General features: G+C 48.4%; 1 protein-coding gene across 1 annotated transcript; it reads left to right on the forward strand.

Annotated features, from left to right (window-relative positions):
- Window positions 1-3,756: 3,756 nt before the first annotated feature.
- On the forward strand, window positions 3,757-13,906 carry LOC116972509 (actin-2-like). Its single transcript, XM_033020289.1, has 2 exons — window positions 3,757-3,897; window positions 12,859-13,906. Exons 1-2 carry the CDS (start codon window positions 3,772-3,774, stop codon window positions 13,861-13,863), a joined length of 1,131 nt encoding a protein of 376 aa, XP_032876180.1. The 5' UTR covers window positions 3,757-3,771; the 3' UTR covers window positions 13,864-13,906.
- Window positions 13,907-19,327: the final 5,421 nt, after the last annotated feature.

Raw genomic sequence — 19,327 nt, forward strand, 5'->3', positions numbered from 1 at the left:
TGAGCCCGGGAGAAAAGGTTTTGACTGTCTACCCTGTCTATGCCTCTCATATTTTTATACACTTCTACCAGGTCTCCCCAGGACCTCCGGCGTTCCGAAGAAAACAATGCATGTTTGTGCGACTTTCACCCTGATACAGCCTCATCCAGGCATCCTTCTGGGAAACCTAAGATGGACACAAAATGCTGGAGTAACTCAGCGGGACAGGCAGCGTCTCTGGAGAGAAGGAATGGGTGACGTTTCGGGTCGAGACCCTTCCTCAGACCGAGGGTCAGGGGAGAGGGAGACAATAGACAACAGGTGCAGGAGTTGGCCATTCGGCCCTTCGAGACCTTTCTTCAGACCCAGAGTCAGGGGAGAGGGAGACATGTAGATATGGGAAGGGTGAAGTGTGAAAACGAGAGATCAAAGGGGGATGAAATTCAAGGGAAGCGTAGAATTGTTAGCGGAAGCTGACCACGAAGCGCGGAGATAAAAATTTAAACCCGTGTCCCACTGTACGAGTTCATTCCAAGAGCTCTCCCGAGTTTGCCCTGATTCGAACTCGGAGATTTACGGTAATAGCCGCTCGTCGGTACTCAGGGCTCTCGTGGACATTTTTCAACGTGTTGAAAAATCTTCACGAGCCTTCCCGTGCTTACCTGCCGTTAGCGAGTCTTCCCGAGTACCTGCCGTTAGCGTTACGAGCCGCTAAGAGACGTCCCCGAGCTCCGACGTACCCGCTACGTTCATTCTCCGTGCTTACCATGAGTTTGATTTTTTTTAAACTCGGGAGAGCTCTTGGAATGAACTCATACCGTGGGACGTAGGGGCTACTAATCAGGAGGACAGTCAGATTGGGTAGAGAACCAGGCAGGAAGAGGGATGGCAATAGGTAGATGGAATTATAGGAAGGATGTCAACAAAATAGAGAGAGTACAGAGGAGATTTACTAGAATGTTGCCTGGGTTTCAACAACTAAGTTACAGAGATAGGTTGAATAAGTTAGGGCTTTATTCTCTGGAACGCAGAAGGTTAAGGGGGGACTTGATAGAGGTCTTTAAAATGATGAGAGGGATAGACAGAGTTGACGTGGACAAGCTTTTCCCACTGAGAGTAGGGAAGATTCAAACAAGAGGACATGACTTGAGAATTAAGGGACAGAAGTTTAGGGGTAACATGAGGGGGAACCTCTTTACTCAGAGAGTGGTAGCTGTGTGGAATAAGCTTCCAGGGAAGGTGGTGGAGGCAGGTTCGATTTCATCATTTAAAAATAAATTGGATAGGTATATGGACGGGAAAGGAATGGAGGGTTATGGTCTGAGCGCAGGTAGATGGGACTAGGGGAGAATAAGTGTTCGGCACGGACTTGTAGGGCCGAGATGGCCTGTTTCCGTGCTGTAATTGTTATATGGTTATATGGTTAATAGGCGCAGGAGTAGGCCATTCGGCCCTTCGAGACAGCACCGCCATTCAATGTGATCATGGCTGATCATCCCCAATCAGTACCCTGTTCCTGCCTTCTCCCCATATCCCCTGACTCCGCTATCTTTAAGAGCCCTATCTAGCTCTCTCTTGAAAGCATCCAGAGAATCGGCCTCCACCGAGGCAGAGAATTGCACAGACTCACAACTAGCTGTGTGCGAGATGGAGAGAGGGAGGGAGGGAGGGAGAGGGAAAGCAAGGGTTACTTGGTTAATTAAATCAACATTCATACCGTTGGGGTGTCAGCTGCCCGAGCGAAACGTGGGATGCTGTTCCTCCAATATGAGCTGGGCCTCTTTCTCCTTTGTTTCTGCAGGATAAAGTCAGTGGCCGGTTTACAGCTGGTCCCGAGGTGTGTTCATTCCTATTCGTGGCTGAGGAGCGGAGGAGAGCCGTTTTGAATGAGAATGCCAGGTTTAAAAATAAACGGGAGGATGTATGGTTAAGCCTGTGCGTAGGTCCTCCTCTCTGCCTTGCTCATGTGATTCTGAGTGAGAGGTGAAAACCGATGCAGTATAAAAGGCCGGTGACAAAGCTCAGGAAGACATTGTGAATCTTTATAGAGGGATCTAACTCTTCGCCAAGGTAAGCTATGTCAAGTGTGGGTTTTGCTGTGTAATCCTATCTCTAATCAGCTGCAGTCCTGCAGTTAACACTGTGAGTCTGGCAGCTCATTTCACCAAGTTACTCTCATTTACAGTAACCCCTCTCTCCTCCTCCCCCCTTCCCTGTTCTCCTCCGCCCAGTCTGACTGTCCTTCCCCCACCCCGATCACATTTTATCTCTGGTACATGATCTGTCAGCATCCCTGAAGCCCCCTCGTAATCACCGCTTCCCCAGCCAACACTGGCCCATTGTGGGCTCCACCCCTCCCCGAGGTCATCAGTTGCCGGCCCTGCCTTGTTCTGGCCTTTTTCCTACCTTCGGTTCCCTCCTCTCCTAGAAACATAGAAAATAGGCGTAGGAGTAGGCCATTCGGCCCTTTGAGCCAGCACCCCCATTCAATATGGGTGCTCTGGATGCTTTCAAGAGAGAGCTAAATAGGGCTCTTAAAAATAACAGAGTCAAGGGATATGGGGAAAAGGCAGGAACTGGGTACTGATTGGGGATGGGCGACGTTTCGGGCCGAAACCCAGTCTGAAGAAGGGTTTCGGCCCGAAACGTCGCCTATTTCCTTCGCTCCATAGATGCTGCTGCACCCGCTGAGTTTCCCCAGCAATTTTGTGTACCTTCGATATTCCAGCATCTGCAGTTCCCTTTTGAACACTGATTGGGGATGATCAGCCATGATCACATTGAATGGCAGTGCTGGCTCGAAGGGCCAAATGGCATCCTCCTGCACCTATTGTCTATTGTCTATTAATATGATCATGGCTGATCATCCACAATCAGTGCCCCGTTCCTGCTGTCTCCCCATATCCCTTGATTCCCTTAGCCCTAAGAGCTATACCTGACTCTCTCTTTAAAACATCCAGTGAATCGGCCTCCACTGCCTTCTGTGGCAGAGAATTCCACAGATTCACAACTCTCTGGGTGAAAAAGCTTTTCCTCATCACAGTCCTAAATGGCCAACCCCTTATTCTTAAACTGTGGCCCCTGGTCCTGGACTCCCCCAACATCAGGAACTTTTTTCCTGTATCTAGCTTGTTCAATTCCTAAAGAATTGCATATAGACAATAGGTGCAGGAGCAGGCCATTCGGCCCTTCGAGCCAGCACCGCCATTCACTGTGATCATGGCCGATCATCCCCAATCAGTACCCCGTTCCTGCCTTCTCCCCATATGTTTCTATAAGATCCCCTTTCATCCTAAATTCCAGGGAAATTCCCGCCCCTATTTTCAGTCCGGAGAAGGGTCCCGACCCGAATCATCTCCCATCATCAAAGGAATCAAGGGATATGGTGAAAAAGCAGGAACGGGGCACTTTAAGAATAAGGGGTAAAGCCATTTAGAACGGAGACGAGGAAACACTTTTTCTCACAGAGAGTGGTGAGTCTGTGGAATTCTCTGCATCAGTGGAGGCCGGTTCTCTGGATGCTTTCAAGAGAGAGCTAGATAGGGCTCTTAAAGATAGCAGAGTCAGGGGATATGGGGAGAAGGCAGGAACGGGGTACTGATTGTGACTGATCAGCCATGATCACATTGAATGGCAGTCCTAGCTCGAAGGGCCGAATGGCCAACTCCTGCACCTATTTCTCTATGTTTCCCATATTTTCTATCCTAGTCCCCCAGAGATGCTGCTCTGACCCGCCGTGTTACTCCGGCACTTTGTGTCTATCTGCAGTGAGTTCCAGCTGGATCCAGAGCCATGGGGGATGAGGAGATTGCAGCTCTCGTTGTGGACAATGGTTCGGGGATGTGCAAGGCAGGCTTCGCTGGAGACGACGCCCCGAGAGCGGTCTTCCCTTCCATCGTGGGCCGACCACGACATCAGGTACCGTTTACCCTTTGACAGAGTCATACAGCATAGAACCAGGCCCTTCGGCCCGACCTGCCCACACCTACCAACATGCCCTATATTCATAGAAAGCCTTTGATAAGGTGCCACACGTGAGGCTGTTAATGAAAATAGACATAAGACAATAGACGCAGGAGTAGGCCATTCGGCCCTTCGAGCCAGCACCGCCATTCAATGTGATCATGGCTGATCATCCCCAATCAGTACCCCGTTCCTGCCTTCTCCCCATATCCCCTGACTCCGCCATCTTTAAGAGCCCTATCTAGCTCTGTCTTGAAAGTATCCAGAGAACCTGCCTCCATCTGAGGCAGAGAATTCCACAGACTCACAACCCTCTGTTTGAAAAAGTGTTTCCTCATCTCAGTTCTAAATGGCTTACCCCTTATTCTTAAATTGTGTGGCCCCTGGTTCTGGACTCCCCCCAACATCGGGAACATATTTCCTGCCTCTAGCGCGTCCAAACCCTTAATAATCTTATATGTTTCAATAAGATCCCCTCTCATCCTTCTAAACTCCAAAGTGTACAAGCCCAGCCGTTCCATTCTCTCAGCATATGACAGTCCCGCCATCCCGGGAATTAACCTGGTGAACCTACGCTGCACTCCCTCAATAGTAAGAATGTCCTTCCTCAAATTAGGGGACCAAAACTGCACACAATACTCCAGGTGTGGTCTCACTAGGGAGAGAGCCCACGGTATCAAAGGGCAGATACTAGCATGGATATCAGGGTGGCTGGATGGCAGAGGGCAAAGAGTGGCAATGAAGGGGGCTTTTTCTGCTTGGCTGCCGGTGACTAGCGGAGTTCCACAAGGGTCGGTGCTGGGGCCGCTACTCTTCACCTTGTACATTAATGATTTGGACGAGGGGATTGAAGGCTTTGTGGATGAGACGACAATAGGTGGTGGGGCAGGTAGTGTAGAGAAAGCAGGGACTCTGCAGCAGGACTTGGACAGGCTGGGAGAGTGGGCAGAGAAGTGGCAGATGGAATATAGTGTAGCAAAGTGTGGAGTCATGCATTTTGGTAGTAGGAATAAAGGCGTAGACTATTTTCTAAATGGGGAGAGAATCCAAAGATTTGACTTGGGCGCTGGTGCAGGATTCCCAAAAAGTTAATCTGCAAGTCGAATCGGTAGTAAGCAAACTCAATGCTAGCATTTATTTCGAGAGGGCTTGTATACAAAAACAGGGATGTAATGTTGAGGCTCTATAAGGTGCTGGTCAGGCCGCATTTTGAATATTGTGAGCAATTTTGGGCACCATATCTGAGGAAGGATGTGCTGGCTCTAGAGAGGGTCCAGAGGAGGTTTACAAGAATGATCCCAGGAATTAGTAAATTAACCTATGATGAGCGTTTAGCAGCACTGGGCTGGAGTTTAGAAGAATGAGGGGGGGGACCTCATTGAAACATAGAGATTAGTGAAAGGCTTTTATAGAGTGGATGTGGAGAGGATGTTTCCACTAGTGGGAGAGTCTAGGACTAGAGGTCACAGACTCAGAATTAAAGGACGTCCTTTTAGGAAGGAGATGAGAAGAAATGTCTTTAGTCAGAGGGTGGTGAATCTGTGGAACTCTTCCAAAGAAGGTTGTGGAGGCCAAGTCAGTGGATATTTTTAAGGCAGAGATAGAAAGATTCTTGATTAGGGAGGATATAGGAAGCTGATCTCCCACTCTGGGCTGGAGAATCTGTGCATTTGCCCGAGCTATCGCTCTCATGATTTTGTACACCTCTTTTAAATAAGAGCACCGGCCATTTCCAAAAGGCAGTGAGGTCTCAACAGGGACTGTCATGTCATCCTATAACATTCTGAAGCCGCTCTGGTCTCCGGTAGGAAAGTGCCGAGTCGGGCGCTCCGAGTGTGTTAGACCGTCCAGATGTCGGAGTTTGGATCATCCCGACGAGAGGGCCTGTACGTCCGGCCGTCGGTAGCGGCGACTGTGGAGGGTTCATGGCCCCGACCACGGGTGAACAAAGGAGGAGGACTGAACTTTGTTGCCTTCCACCACTGTGGTGGATGTTTGTGTTAAATTCTATTGTGCATTGTGTGTTCTTTTCAAGTGTATCGCTGCTGGTAAATTCATTTCACTGCACCTTCGTTGTTTCATGTGACGAATAAATTTGACTTTGACTTTGATCATCGTTGAAAACATTAGCGAAGCAGTGGCGCTGGTCTCCAACGGGAACGGTGACGGACGCACCACACATCTCTGTCCTCCAGTTCCTGCGGACTTCCGCCGCTGGAGGTACAGGATTTTGGTGTGTGTGTGTGCTTTATCATCGTTCCTTACTATGCTATGTACGGCAGTGATCTCAACTCCTACTGAAGGGTGGATGGCCGTCTGCTCGCTAGGAGCTCATCCGCCCTTTGGATGTTGGAATGTTGAATCAGGAATCAAAATGCTGGAGGACCTCGTGTAGATCAGGCAGCATGTGTGGAGGGAAGTGGATCCAAGGAGAGATAGCTGAATGGATCGCAAATTGGCTCCATGGAAGGAAGCAGAGGGTGATGGTGGAAGGTTGCTTCTCGGACTGGAGGCCTGTGACTAGCGGTGTGCCTCAGGGCTCAGTGCTGGGCCCGTTAATGTTTGTCATCTACATCAATGATTTGGATGAGAACATACAGGGCAAGATTAGCAAGTATGCTGATGATACAAAAGATTTGCAGATAGTGAAGATAGTTGTGAAAGATTGCAGCAGGATCTGGATCGATTGGCCAGGTGGGCGGAGGAATGGTTGATGGAATTTAATACAGAGAAGTGTGAGGTGTTGCATTTTGGGACGTCTAACAAGGCAGGACCTACACAGTGAATGGCAGGCCTCTGGGTAGTGTTGTAGAGCAGAGGGATCTAGGAGTGTAGGTATATGTTTTCCTTAAAGGTCGAGTCGCAGGTAGATAAGGTGGTCAAAATGGCTTTTGGCACTTTGGCCTTCACTAGTCAGAGTATTGAGTATAGAAGTTGGGATGTCATGTTGCAGTTGTATAAGACGTTGGTGAGACCGCATTTAGAATATTGTGTTCAGTTCTGGGCCCCATGTTATAGGAAAGATATTGTCTTAGTTTGAAAGGGTTCAGAAAAGATTTACAAGGATGTTGCCAGGACTAGAGGGTGTGAGCTATAGGGAGAGGTTGAGTAGGCTGGGTCTCTATTCCTTGGAGCGCAGGAGGATGAGGGGTGATCTTATAGAGGTGTATAAAGTCATGAGAGGAATAGATCGGGTAGATGCACAGAGTCTCTTGCCCAGAGTAGGGGAATCAAGGACCAGAGGACATAGGTTCAAGGTGAAGGAGAAAAGATTTAGCAGGAATCTTTTTCACACAAAGGGTGGTGGGTGTATGGAACAAGCTGCCAGAGGAGGTAGTTGAGGCCGGGACTATCCCAACGTTTACAAAGCAGTTACACAGGTACATGGATAGGACAAGTTTGGAGGGATATGGACAAAGAGCAGGCAGGTGGGACTAGTGTAGCTGGGACATTGTTGGCCGGTGTGGGCAAGTTGGGCCGAAGGGCCTGTTTTCACGCTGTATCACTCCATGACTCTATGGGCAGGTGACATATCAGATACAATGTGCTGGAGTAACTCACCAGGACAGTGGGACTAGTGTAGCTGGGACATTGTGGGCCAGTGTGGGCAAGTTGGGCCGAAGGGCCTGTTTCCACGCTGTATCACTCCATGACTTTATGAGCTCTTTTGGTTTCATGTGGACCATTTTAAGTATGGGGTATAAATTGCAGAGACATTTTCTCTCCCCTCACTGGAAAAACCTGTTCAACAGAAGATGTGAATTTGTAAATGAGATTGCAAGATTGGATTAGATTGGGTTGCTAGGCAACTGATCACTGAAATGGTGTTGTCTACAATTAACGTCTCATTTCTGGGCCAAAGTTCCTTAAATGCACGCTCTTAAAATGAAGGCAGAGGAATCTAATCTTTAATTTAAAATGATGTAGCTTCCAATCGGAAGTTTGTAACTGTTGGCTGGACATTGATGGGAGTCGTTTTTCTTTATGGAAAATAACAAACGTTCCCTAACTGGGTTTTCCCAATGAATTAATCTTCTTGCTTCTTGCGAATGAAACATAAATAAACCAAAGGAATAGTTAGATCTCAAGCCGGGTGTTGAGCAGCCAGGTGGTTGTCTCTGTTGGCGTCAATGTCTGCCAGGCCCTGACACAGCTCCATTTGGTGGGTGGTAGAGCGGGCACCCAGAGATGACATGGTTGGCTGTCTGTTGTTCTGTTCCCACATTCACAGGCTGGGCTCTGGCGGAGGGAGCCCCCATCTCCACACGCTGGCGTTGAAACGCCCAACTCCAGTACCAAGTGTGTTGAGCTTCACCCATGCTCCTCTGGGGAGCTCAGACCCTGGACAGCTTTTATCTGGTGAAGAGATGTAGCTGTGTAATGGAGATGAGGTTACCTTCCACTCCTGTGACCACTTGGTGGCTATCCAGTGTGCTTTTGTCTCAGTTGGCTGGATGGATGCTGAGATGAATGAATGAATGAATGAATGAATGAATGAATGAATGAATGAATGAATGAATGAATGAATGAATGAATGAATGAATGATGAATGAATGAATGAATGAATGAATACTTAATTGTCACATTTAACAAGTCACGGTACAATACTTTGTTTTGTGTACAGCTGGTACAGCAGGCAGTGAAGAAAGCGAATGGCATGTTGGCCTTCATAACAAGAGTGTAGGAGCAAAGAGGTCCTTCTGCAGTTGTACAGGGCCCTAGTGAGACCACACCTGGAGTATTGTGTGCAGTTTTGGTCCCCTAATTTGAGGAAGGACATTCTTACTATTGAGGGAGTGCAGCGTAGGTTCACCAGGTTAATTCCCGGATTGGCGCGACTGTCATATGCTGAGAGAATGGAGCGGCTGGGCTTGTATACTCTGGAGTTTAGAAGGATGAGAGGGTATCTTATTGAAACATATAAGATTATTAAGGGTTTGGACACGCTAGAGGCAGGAAACATGTTCCCGATGTTGGGGGAGTCCAGAACCAGGGGCCACAGTTTAAGAATAAGGGGTAAGCCATTGAGAACGGAGATGAGGAAACACTTTTTCACACAAAGAGTTGTGAGTGTGGAATTCTCTGCCTCAGACGGCGGTGGAGGCGGGTTCTCTGGATACTTTCAAGAGAGAGCTAGATAGGGCTCTTCAAGATAGCGGAGTCAGGGGATATGGGGAGAAGGCAGGAACGAGGTACTGATTGGGGATGATCAGCCATGATCACATCGAATGGCAGTGCTGGCTCAAAGGGCCGAATGGCCTATTCCTACACCTATCATCTATCGTCTTATTGTCCATTGTCTTTGGAGTGTGGGAGGAAACCGAAGATCTCGGAGAAAACCCACGCGGTCACGGGGAGAACGTACAAACTCCGTATAGACAGCGCCCGTAGTCGGGATCGAACCCGGGTCTCCGGCGCTGTGAGGCAGCAACTCTACCGCTGCGCCACTGTGTATAGAAACATAGAAATTAGGTGCAGGAGTAGGCCATTCGGCCCTTCGAGCCTGCACCGCCATTCAATATGATCATGGCTGATCATCCAACTCAGTATCCCGTACCTGCCTTCTCTCCATACCCCCTGATCCCTTTAGCCACAGGGGCCACATCTAACTCCCTCTTAAATATAGCCAATGAACTGGCCTCAACTACCCTCTGTGGCAGAGAGTTCCAGAGATTCACCACTCTCTGTGTTAAAAAAGTTTTTCTCATCTCGGTTTTAAAGGATTTCCCCCTTATCCTTAAGCTATGACCCCTTGTCCTGGACTTCCCCAACATCGGGAACAATCTTCCTGCATCTAGCCTGTCCAACCCCTTAAGAATTTTGTAAGTTTCAATAAGATCCCCTCTCAATCTCCTAAATTCTAGAGAGTATAAACCAAGTCTATCCAGTCTTTCTTCATAAGACAGTCCTGACATCCCAGGAATCAGTCTGGTGAACCTTCTCTGCACTCCCTCTATGGCAATAATGTCCTTCCTCAGATTTGGAGACCAAAACTGTACGCAATACTCCAGGTGTGGTCTCACCAAGACCCTGTACAACGGCAGTAGAACCTCCCTGCTCCTATACTCAAATCCTTTTGCTATGAAAGCTAACATACCATATGGGCCAGGAAGATATGATTTCATCTTTACAAGTCTTTGGTTCGGCTGTGTTTTGAGTATTCTGGCCACTCTCTTGACAAAAAGGACATAGAGGCTTCGGAGAGGGTGCAGAAAAGGTTTTATCAAAGTGCTCCCTGAATTCCAGGGTATTAGCTATAAGGACGGTAGACACAAAATGCTGGAGGAACTCAGCGGGTGAGGCAACATCTCTGGAGAGAAGGAATGGGCGATGTTTCGGGTCGAGACCCTTCTTCAGACGGGTTAGGGTTAGTCTGAAGAAGGGCCTCGACCCGAAACGTCGCCCATTCCTTCTCTCCAGAGATGCTGCCTGTCCCGCCGAGTTACTCCAGCATTTTGTGTCGACCTTCGATTTAAACCAGCATCTGCAGTTCTTTCTTACACACCTATAAGGACGGGTCGGACAAACTTGGATTGTTTGTTTCTGGAACGTCAGAGGTCGAGGGGGGACCTGATAGAGTTATGTCACTGTATGTCATGTTGTTACTTGCGGGCGGAGCACCAAGGCAAATTCCTTGTATGTGAATACTTGGCCAATAAACATATTGATTAATTCATTCATAGGAAAGGCATGGATAGAGTAGACAATCAGAACCTTTTTTCGCCAGGGTGGAAATTTCAAGGATGAGAGGGCATAACTTTAAGGTGAGAAGCGCATTCTTTTGTTTTTTGTAGAAAAATCCCAAAATTCTGGTATGAAATATTTGATATCTTTACAAAATTAATCAAAATAAAACTGGTACCAAAACCAGAATGGATCATTTTTGGAATATCGGAAGGTAACCCTGAACTAAACGTGTTTCAGAAGAATTTACTCAATTACGGGCTAATAATGGGAAAATAGCTCATACTTAAATTCTGGAAAAATGCGCCCACACCAACAATAAAAATGTGGATATCAAATATGTTTGAAACACTACATCTGGAAGAGATGAGATTCCTCTAAGCAGGCAAAGCAGACCAATTCCAAAAGACGTGGTCTACGTTTTTGGAAATATTACAAGCATGAGGTGCAATAGTAATTTTATAAATAAATAAATAAATAAATAAATAAATAGATAGATAGATAGATAGATAGATAAGTAGATGGTATCAGGATCTGGCAACAACAACAACAACAAAAACAGACTTGGTTGGTAGTCCGCTTTCTGCGGAGTTTAATGTTATAATAGAGCGATTGTTTCTCCTTTCTTTTTCCTTCTTTTCTAGGGTCTACTTTCTTTCTTTACTTCCTTCTCTAACTTCTTTTCTAAGGGGCTTTCTTTTCCCAACACTCTCCTGCACCTTCACGACTCTTGCGCACTTTCATTACTTCCTTTACTTCTATCTTTTTCTTAAAGCTCAAAAAATGAAGCGGTACAAAAAATGTATTAAGATATATGTGTTGGATATTATTGTAACTTACCGTACTTCTAATAAAAATAATTAAATTTTTTTTTTTTAAAAGGTGAGAAGAGGCAACGTTTAAAGGAGATGTGCGGGGCAGGTTTTTTTACACAGAGGGTGGTGGGTGCCTGGAACGCGCTGCCAGGGGTGGTGGTGGAGGCAGATATGATAGTGGCATTTAAGTGTTAAATAGGCATATAGCTATGCAGGGAATGGAGGGATATGGATCACATGTAGGTAGAGGAAATTAATTTAACTTGGCCTTATGTTCGGCATGGACATTATGGGCAGTTCCTGTGCTGGACTGTTAGAGTCATGGAGCGATACAGCGTGGAAACAGGCCCTTCGGTCCAACTTGCCCACACCGGCCAACATGTCCCAGCTGCACTAGTCCCACCTGCCTGCGTTTGATCCATATCCCTCCAAACCTGTCCTATCTACGTACCTGTCTAACTATTGCTTAAACGTTGGGATAGTTCCTGCCTCAACTACCTCCTTCACCTTAAACCTATGTCCTCTGGTCCTCAATTCACCTACTCTGGGCAAGAGACTCTGTACGTCTACCCGATCTATCGAAACATGGAAAATAGGTGCAGGAGTAAGCCATTTGGAACGGAGACGAGGAAACACTTTTTCCTCACAGAGAGTTGTGAGTCTGTGGAATTCTCTGCCTCAGAGGGCAGTGGAGGCCGGTTCTCTGGATGCTTTCAAGAGAGAGCTAGATAGGGCTCTTAAAGATAGGAACGGGGTACTGATTGGGGATGATCAGCCATGATCACATTGAATGGCTCGAAGGGCCTACTCCTGCACCTATTGTCTATTGTCTCATGGTACTATGACCTTATGACACTATGACCTTATGACATTATGACCTTATGACACTACGACCTTATGACACTATGACCTTATGACCCTATGACCTTATGACCCTATGACCTTATGACCCTATGACCTTATGACACTATGACCTTATGACTATGACCTTATGACACTATGACCGTATGACCTTATGACCCTATGACCTTATGACCTTATGACACTATGACCTTATGACTATGACCTTATGACACTATGACCGTATGACACTATGACCTTATGCCCCTATGACCTTATGACACTATGACCGTATGACACTATGACCTTATCACACTATGACCTTATGACACTATGACCTTATGGCACTATGACCTTATGACTATGACCGTATGACACTATGACCTTATGACACTATGACCGTATGACACTATGACCTTATCACACTATGACCTTATCACACTATGACCTTATGACACTATGACATGACCTTATGACATTATGACACGATGACCCCATGACACTATGACCTTATGACCTTCTGACCTTCTGACCATGCAGTGGGATGATGGTGACTGTGTTTTGTTCCTAATTTCAGGGCGTGATGGTGGGGATGGGCCAGAAGGACAGCTACGTTGGTGACGAGGCGCAGAGCAAGAGGGGAATCCTGACGCTGAAGTACCCCATCGAGCACGGGATCGTGACCAACTGGGACGACATGGAGAAGATCTGGCACCACACCTTCTACAACGAGCTGCGCGTGGCCCCCGAGGAGCACCCGGTGCTGCTGACCGAGGCCCCCCTCAACCCCAAGGCCAACCGGGAGAAGATGACCCAGATCATGTTCGAGACCTTCAACGCGCCCGCCATGTACGTGTCCATCCAGGCCGTGCTGTCCCTGTACGCCTCGGGCCGCACCACCGGCATCGTGCTGGACTCGGGCGACGGGGTGACCCACACCGTGCCCATCTACGAGGGCTACGCCCTGCCCCACGCCATCCTGCGGCTGGACCTGGCCGGACGCGACCTGACGGACTACCTGACCAAGGTGATGACGGAGCGCGGCTACTCCTTCACCACCACGGCCGAGCGGGAGATCGTGCGGGACGTCAAGGAGAAGCTGTGCTACGTGGCGCTGGACTTCGAGGCCGAGATGACCCTGGCCGCCTCCTCCTCCACCCTGGAGAAGAGCTACGAGCTGCCCGACGGCCAGGTCATCACCATCGGCAACGAGCGCTTCCGCTGCCCCGAGGCCCTCTTCCAGCCCTCCTTCCTGGGCATGGAGACCACCGGCATCCACGAGACCACCTACAACAGCATCATGAAGTGCGACATCGACATCAGGCGCGACCTGTACGCCAACATCGTCCTCTCCGGCGGCTCCACCATGTACCCGGGCATCGCCGACCGCATGCAGAGGGAGATCACCGCCCTGGCGCCCGCCACCATGAAGATCAAGATCATCGCCCCTCCCGAGAGGAAGTACTCCGTGTGGATTGGCGGCTCCATCTTGGCCTCCCTCTCCACCTTCCAGCAGATGTGGATCACCAAGCAGGAGTACGATGAGTCTGGCCCCTCCATCGTGCACCGCAAGTGTTTCTAAAGGTCGCCTAACAAATGCAGGAACCCAGTTTCATGTTCGCCTACTGCACACTACAGACAGGATAAACTACATACAAAACATCTCCCTTTGTCCTCTGCAGCGCCCACTGTTGCACGGGAGGAGCAACGGGTCCTCCCACCCCACACAGTCCACCAAACATCACACCCATGCCGTGTCCACACGGAAAACTATCCTCATAGAGTGATACAGCCTGGAAACAGGCCCTTCGGCCCATCTTGCCCACACTGACCAACATGCCCCCATCTACACTAGTCCCACCTGCCTGCATTTGGCCCGAAATCCCTCTAAACTTTTCCCATCCACATTCCAGTCCAAATGTCTTGCAAATGTTGTTATGATATCTAAAATGTTACAGTATCTACCCAATGGAATTTCCTTGTTTAAGTCCTCGGAGCAGAATTAGGCCATTCAGCCCATCGAGCCCACTGATCTATCTTACGCTCTCAATCCCATTCCACTGCCTTCTCCTCATATTAATAGACAATAGACAATAGGTGCAGGAGTAGGCCATTCGGCCCTTCGAGCCAGCACTGCCATTCAATGTGATCGTGGCTGATCATCCCCAATCAGTACCCCGTTCCTGCCTTCTCCCCATATCCCCTGACTCCGCTATTTTTAAGTCCTATCTAGCTATCTCTTGAAAGCATCCAGGGAACCGGCAGAGAATTCCACAGACACCCTTTGACACCCGTACTAATCAAGAATTTATCTATCTCTGCTTTAAAAATACCCACTGACTTGGCCTCCACCGCCATCTGTGGCAATGAATTCTGCAGATTCACCACCCTCTGAATAAAGAAATTCCTCCTCATCTCCTTTCTAAAAGTACGTCCTTTAATTCTGAGGCTGTGGCCTCTGGTCCTAGACTCTCCCATTAGACTCTCCACATCCACTCTATCCAGGCCTTTCACTATACCGTCCCAATTTCAAGTTCAGATGAGGGGGGAGGGGGGGACATCAGTTTCAATGAGGTCCCCCCTCATCCTTCTAAGCTCCAGCGAGTACAGGCCCAGTGCCGTCAAACGCTCATCGTGTATTATCCCACTTATTCCTGGTGGACAAAAATGCTGGAGAAACTCAGCAGGTGAGGCAGCATCTATGGAGCGATGGAAATAGCTCCATTGTCAGAATGAGGCTGGGCGCAAATTGGAGGAACAGCACCTCATATTTCGCTTGGGCAGTTTACACTCCAGCGGTATGAACATTGACTTCTCTAACTTCAGATAGCCCTTGCTTTCCCTCTCTCTCCATCCCCTCCCCTTCGCAGTTCTCCCACCAGTCTCACCGTCTCCGCCTACATTCTATCTCTGTCCCGCCCCCTCCCCTGACATCAGTCTGAAGAAGGGTCTCGACCCAACACGTCGCCCATTCCTTCTCTCCAGAGACGCTGCCGCCTGTCCCGCTGAGTTACTCCAGCGTTTTGTGTCTACCTTGCATTTTCTCAAAGTTTGCTCCCACACTCCAAAGACGTACAGGTTTGAGGTCAATTGGCTTCGGTAGAAAAATTGTAAACTTGTTCCCAGCGTGCAGGATAGTGCTAGTGTACGGGGTGAATGCTGGTCGGCGCAGAATCGGTGGACCAAAGGGCATGTTTCTATGCTGTATCTCTGAACTAATCCAAACTAAATAAGACTATTTGCTTATCCCTGGCACTGTATCTCTAAAGTCTAAAGTAAAGTCTAATAAACCTATTTCAGACTAGTTAATCTCATTTTCAGAAGAGTTTGGCAACAACGTTTTGTTGTGTAAATGCTATATGTTGTTGGATTTTGTACTGAAAAGTACTTCCCAAGTGGGATTGGGGAATGCGATCATTCCATGCCAATTGCTGCTGTTTGCCACAGTAATAAGTAATTCCCAATTTAGTTCTAATAGACAATAGGTGCAGGAGTAGGCCATTCGGCCCTTCGAGCCAGCACCGCCATTCAATGTGTTCATGGCTGATCATCCCCAATCAGTACCCCGTTCCTGCCTTCTCCCCATATCCACTCCGCTATCTTTAAGAGCCCTATCTAGCTCTCTCTTGAAAGTATCCAGAGAACCTGCCTCCACCGCCCTCTTGAGGCAGAGAATTCCACAGACTCACCGCTCTCTGTGAGAAAAAGTGTTTCCTCATCTCCGTTCTAAATGGCTTACCCATTATACTTGAACTGTGGCCCCTGGTTCTGGACTCCCCCAACAATACTTAATAATCTTATATGTTTCAATAATAATCCCTCTCATCCTTCCAAATTCCAGAGTATACAAGCCCAGCCGCTCCATTCTCTCAGCATATGACAGTCCCACCATCTCGGGAATTAACCTTGTAAACCTACGCTGCACTCCCTCAATAGCAAGAATATCCTTACTCAAATTAGGGGACCAAAACTGCACACAATACTCAAGGTGTGGTCTCACTAGGACCCTGTACAACTGCAGAAGGACCTATTTACTGCTGTACTCAACTCCTCTTGTTATGAAGCCCAACATGCCATTAGCTTTTTTCACTGCCAGCTGTACCTGCATGCATACTTTCATTGACTGATGAACTAGGACCCCCAGATCCCGTTGTACTTCCCCTTTTCCCCTAGTTCCCTATCACACACCATAATTGTTCTTTTCATTCGAATGGATTGATTCTAGAAATGAAGACCCAACAGTGGCTCAGCAGTAGAGCCTCTTCTTGCAACGCCAGAGACCCAGGTTCGATCCCAACTACCGGTGCTTGCCTGAACGGAATTTGCACTTTCTCCCCGTGACCTGCGTGGGTTTCCTCCAAGATCTTTGGCTTCTACCCACACTCCAAAGACGTGTGGGTTTGTAGGTTGACACAAAACGCTGGAGTAACCCAGCGGGACAGGCAGCATCTCTGGATAAAAGGAATGGGTGACGTTTCGGGTCGAGACCCTGCTTCAGGCACGACCTGAAACGTCGCCTATTCCTACCATCCGAAGAAACTGCCAGTCCCGCTGAGTTACTCCAGCATTTTGTGTCCATCTTTGGTGTAAACCATCATCTGCAGTTCCTTCCGACAGATTTGTAGGTTAATTGGCTTGGTATAAAGATAAATTGTCCCTTAGTGTGACAATAGACAATAGACAATAGGTGCAGGAGTAGGCCATTCGGCCCTTCGAGCCAATGGCTGATCATTCCCAATCAGTACCCCGTTCCTGCCTTCTCCCCATACCTCATCCTTCTAAACTCCAGAGTGTACAAGCCCAGCTGCTCCATTCTCTCAGCATATGACAGTCCCGGCATCCCGGGAATTAACCTTGTAAACCTTGGCAGAGAATTCCACAGACTGTGTGTAGGATAGTGTCCACGTGCAGGGATCGCTGGTCGGTGCGGACTTGGTGTGCCGAGTTTCACAAAACTCAACGAAAGTTCAGTTTGTCCCCTCTCAATCCGCATGCATTAAGTTCTACTTTATCTCCTCTTCTGCAATAGAAAGGTGGATTTGCTCGACACCAACTCATTATTGGTAATTGTGGTCCATTCTACATCGTTCTCCAGTTGAATATTGTACAAGTGTTGCTCTTTAACGTTGCCATTTGCTTGACTCCTCTTCCAAACGCCACGTCATTTGTGCTTTAGTGAACTAATGTTCTTATTAGATGCCCAAATCTGATGGGTTGTCCAAACGAAATCTGTAATAGGTGTCAACCGAACATGAAAGTGTACATAAAAAAATAAAAGAAATCGCACTGGTCCATGTTATTTCCGGTCTCGCCAAAGCATTATTTTAAGGGTGGCGCAGGGGTAGAGTTGCAGCCTTACAGGGCTTGCAACGGCAGAGACCCGGGTTCGATCCCGACTACGGGTGCAGCCTGCACGGAGTTTGTACGCTCTCCCCGTGACCTGCGCGGGTTTTCTCCGAGGTCTTCGGTTTCCTCCCACGCTCCAAAGACGTGCGGGTTCGTAGGCTAATTGGTGTAAATTGTCCCGAGTGTGTGTAGGATAGTGTTATGCCCCTGTCCCACTTAGGAAACCTGAACGGAAACCTCTGGAGACTTTGCGCCCCACCCAAGGTTTCCGTGCGGTTCCTGGAGGTTGCGGGTGGTTGCCGGAGGTTGCAGGTAGTGGAAGCAGGTAGGGAGACTGACAAAAACCTTCGGGAACCGCACGGAAACCTTTGGTGGGGCGCAAAGTCTCCAGAGGTTTCCGTTCAGGTTTCCTAAGTGGGACAGGGGCATTAGTGTGCGGGGTTCGCTGGTCAGTGGGGACTCGATGGGCCGAAGGGCCTGTTTCCGCACTGTATCTCTAAACGTTTGATTGTAATTATTGAAACGATGCAGTTTCTTTGGAGCAGAGGGCACATGTGGTGCGTATTCTCAAGCACTTTATGTTTTGCCGAATTTCCATTGATCCATTGCCCAAATTTGATCATACATTGTTCAGTTCTGTTTAGTTTATTGTCACGGGGACCGAGGTACAGTGAAAAGCTTTTGTTGCATTCTATCCAGTCAGCGGAAACGACACTACGTGGTTTCAATCGGGCCGAAGATAGACACAAAATGCTGGAGTCACTCAACGGGACAGGCAGCATCTCTGGAGAGAAGGAATGGGTGACGTTTCGGGTCGAGACCCTTCTTCAGACTGAGAGTCGGGGGAGAGGGGGCAACGAGAGATACAGACGGTGATGTGGAGAGATACAGAACAAATGAATGAAAGATATGCAAAGAAGCTTTGATGATAAAGGAAACAGGCCATTGTTAGTCTGAAGAAGGGTCGCGACCCGAAATGTTGCCTATTTCCTTCACATAGATGCTGCCTCACTGGCTGAGTTTCTCCAGCATTTTTGTCTACAAGGCCATTGTTAGCTGTTTGTTGGGTGAAAACGAGAAGCTGGTGCGACTTGGGTGGGGGAGGACATGAGGTTATAAAAAATAGCAGAATTAGGCCATTCGGCCTTTCAAGTCTACTCCGCCATTCCATCATGGCGGATCTATCTAACCCCATTCCCCTGCCTTCTCCCCATAACCCCTGACACCCATACTGATCAAGAATGGAGGGATGGAGGGATGTTGGGGCTACTTGAAGTTAGAGAAATCAATATTCATACCACTGGGGTGTAAGCTGCCCAAGCGGAATATGAGATGCTGTTCCTCCAATTTGCGTTTAGCCTCACTCTGACAATGGAGGAGGCCCAGGACAGAAAGGTCAGTGTGGGAATGGGAAGGGGAATTAAAGTGTTTGGCAACCGGGAGATCAGGTAGGTCCAGGCGGGCTGAGCGAAGGTGTTCCGTGAAACGATCGCCCAGTCAGCGTTTGGTCTCGCCGATGTATAAGAGTTCACATCTTGAACAACGGATACAGTAGATGAGGTTGGAGGAGGTGCAAGTGAATCTCTGCCTAACCTGAAAGGACTGTCGGGGTCCCTGGACAGAGTCGAGGGGAGGAGGAATAGGGACAGGTGTTGCATCTCCTGCGGTTGCAGGGGAAGGTACCTGGGGAGGGGGTGGTT

Source organism: Amblyraja radiata, chromosome 4, assembly GCF_010909765.2.
Source record: "Amblyraja radiata isolate CabotCenter1 chromosome 4, sAmbRad1.1.pri, whole genome shotgun sequence".
Classification (NCBI taxonomy): domain Eukaryota; kingdom Metazoa; phylum Chordata; class Chondrichthyes; order Rajiformes; family Rajidae; genus Amblyraja; species Amblyraja radiata.

Excerpts from the sequence above, each read along its gene's own strand:
- LOC116972509 (XM_033020289.1), top strand. The coding sequence starts at position 3,772 with ATGGGGGATGAGGAGATTGCAGCTCTCGTTGTGGACAATGGTTCGGGG. Across the intron at positions 3,898-12,858 it reads TGGGCCGACCACGACATCAG|GGCGTGATGGTGGGGATGGG; the intron begins GTACCGTTTACC and ends TCCTAATTTCAG.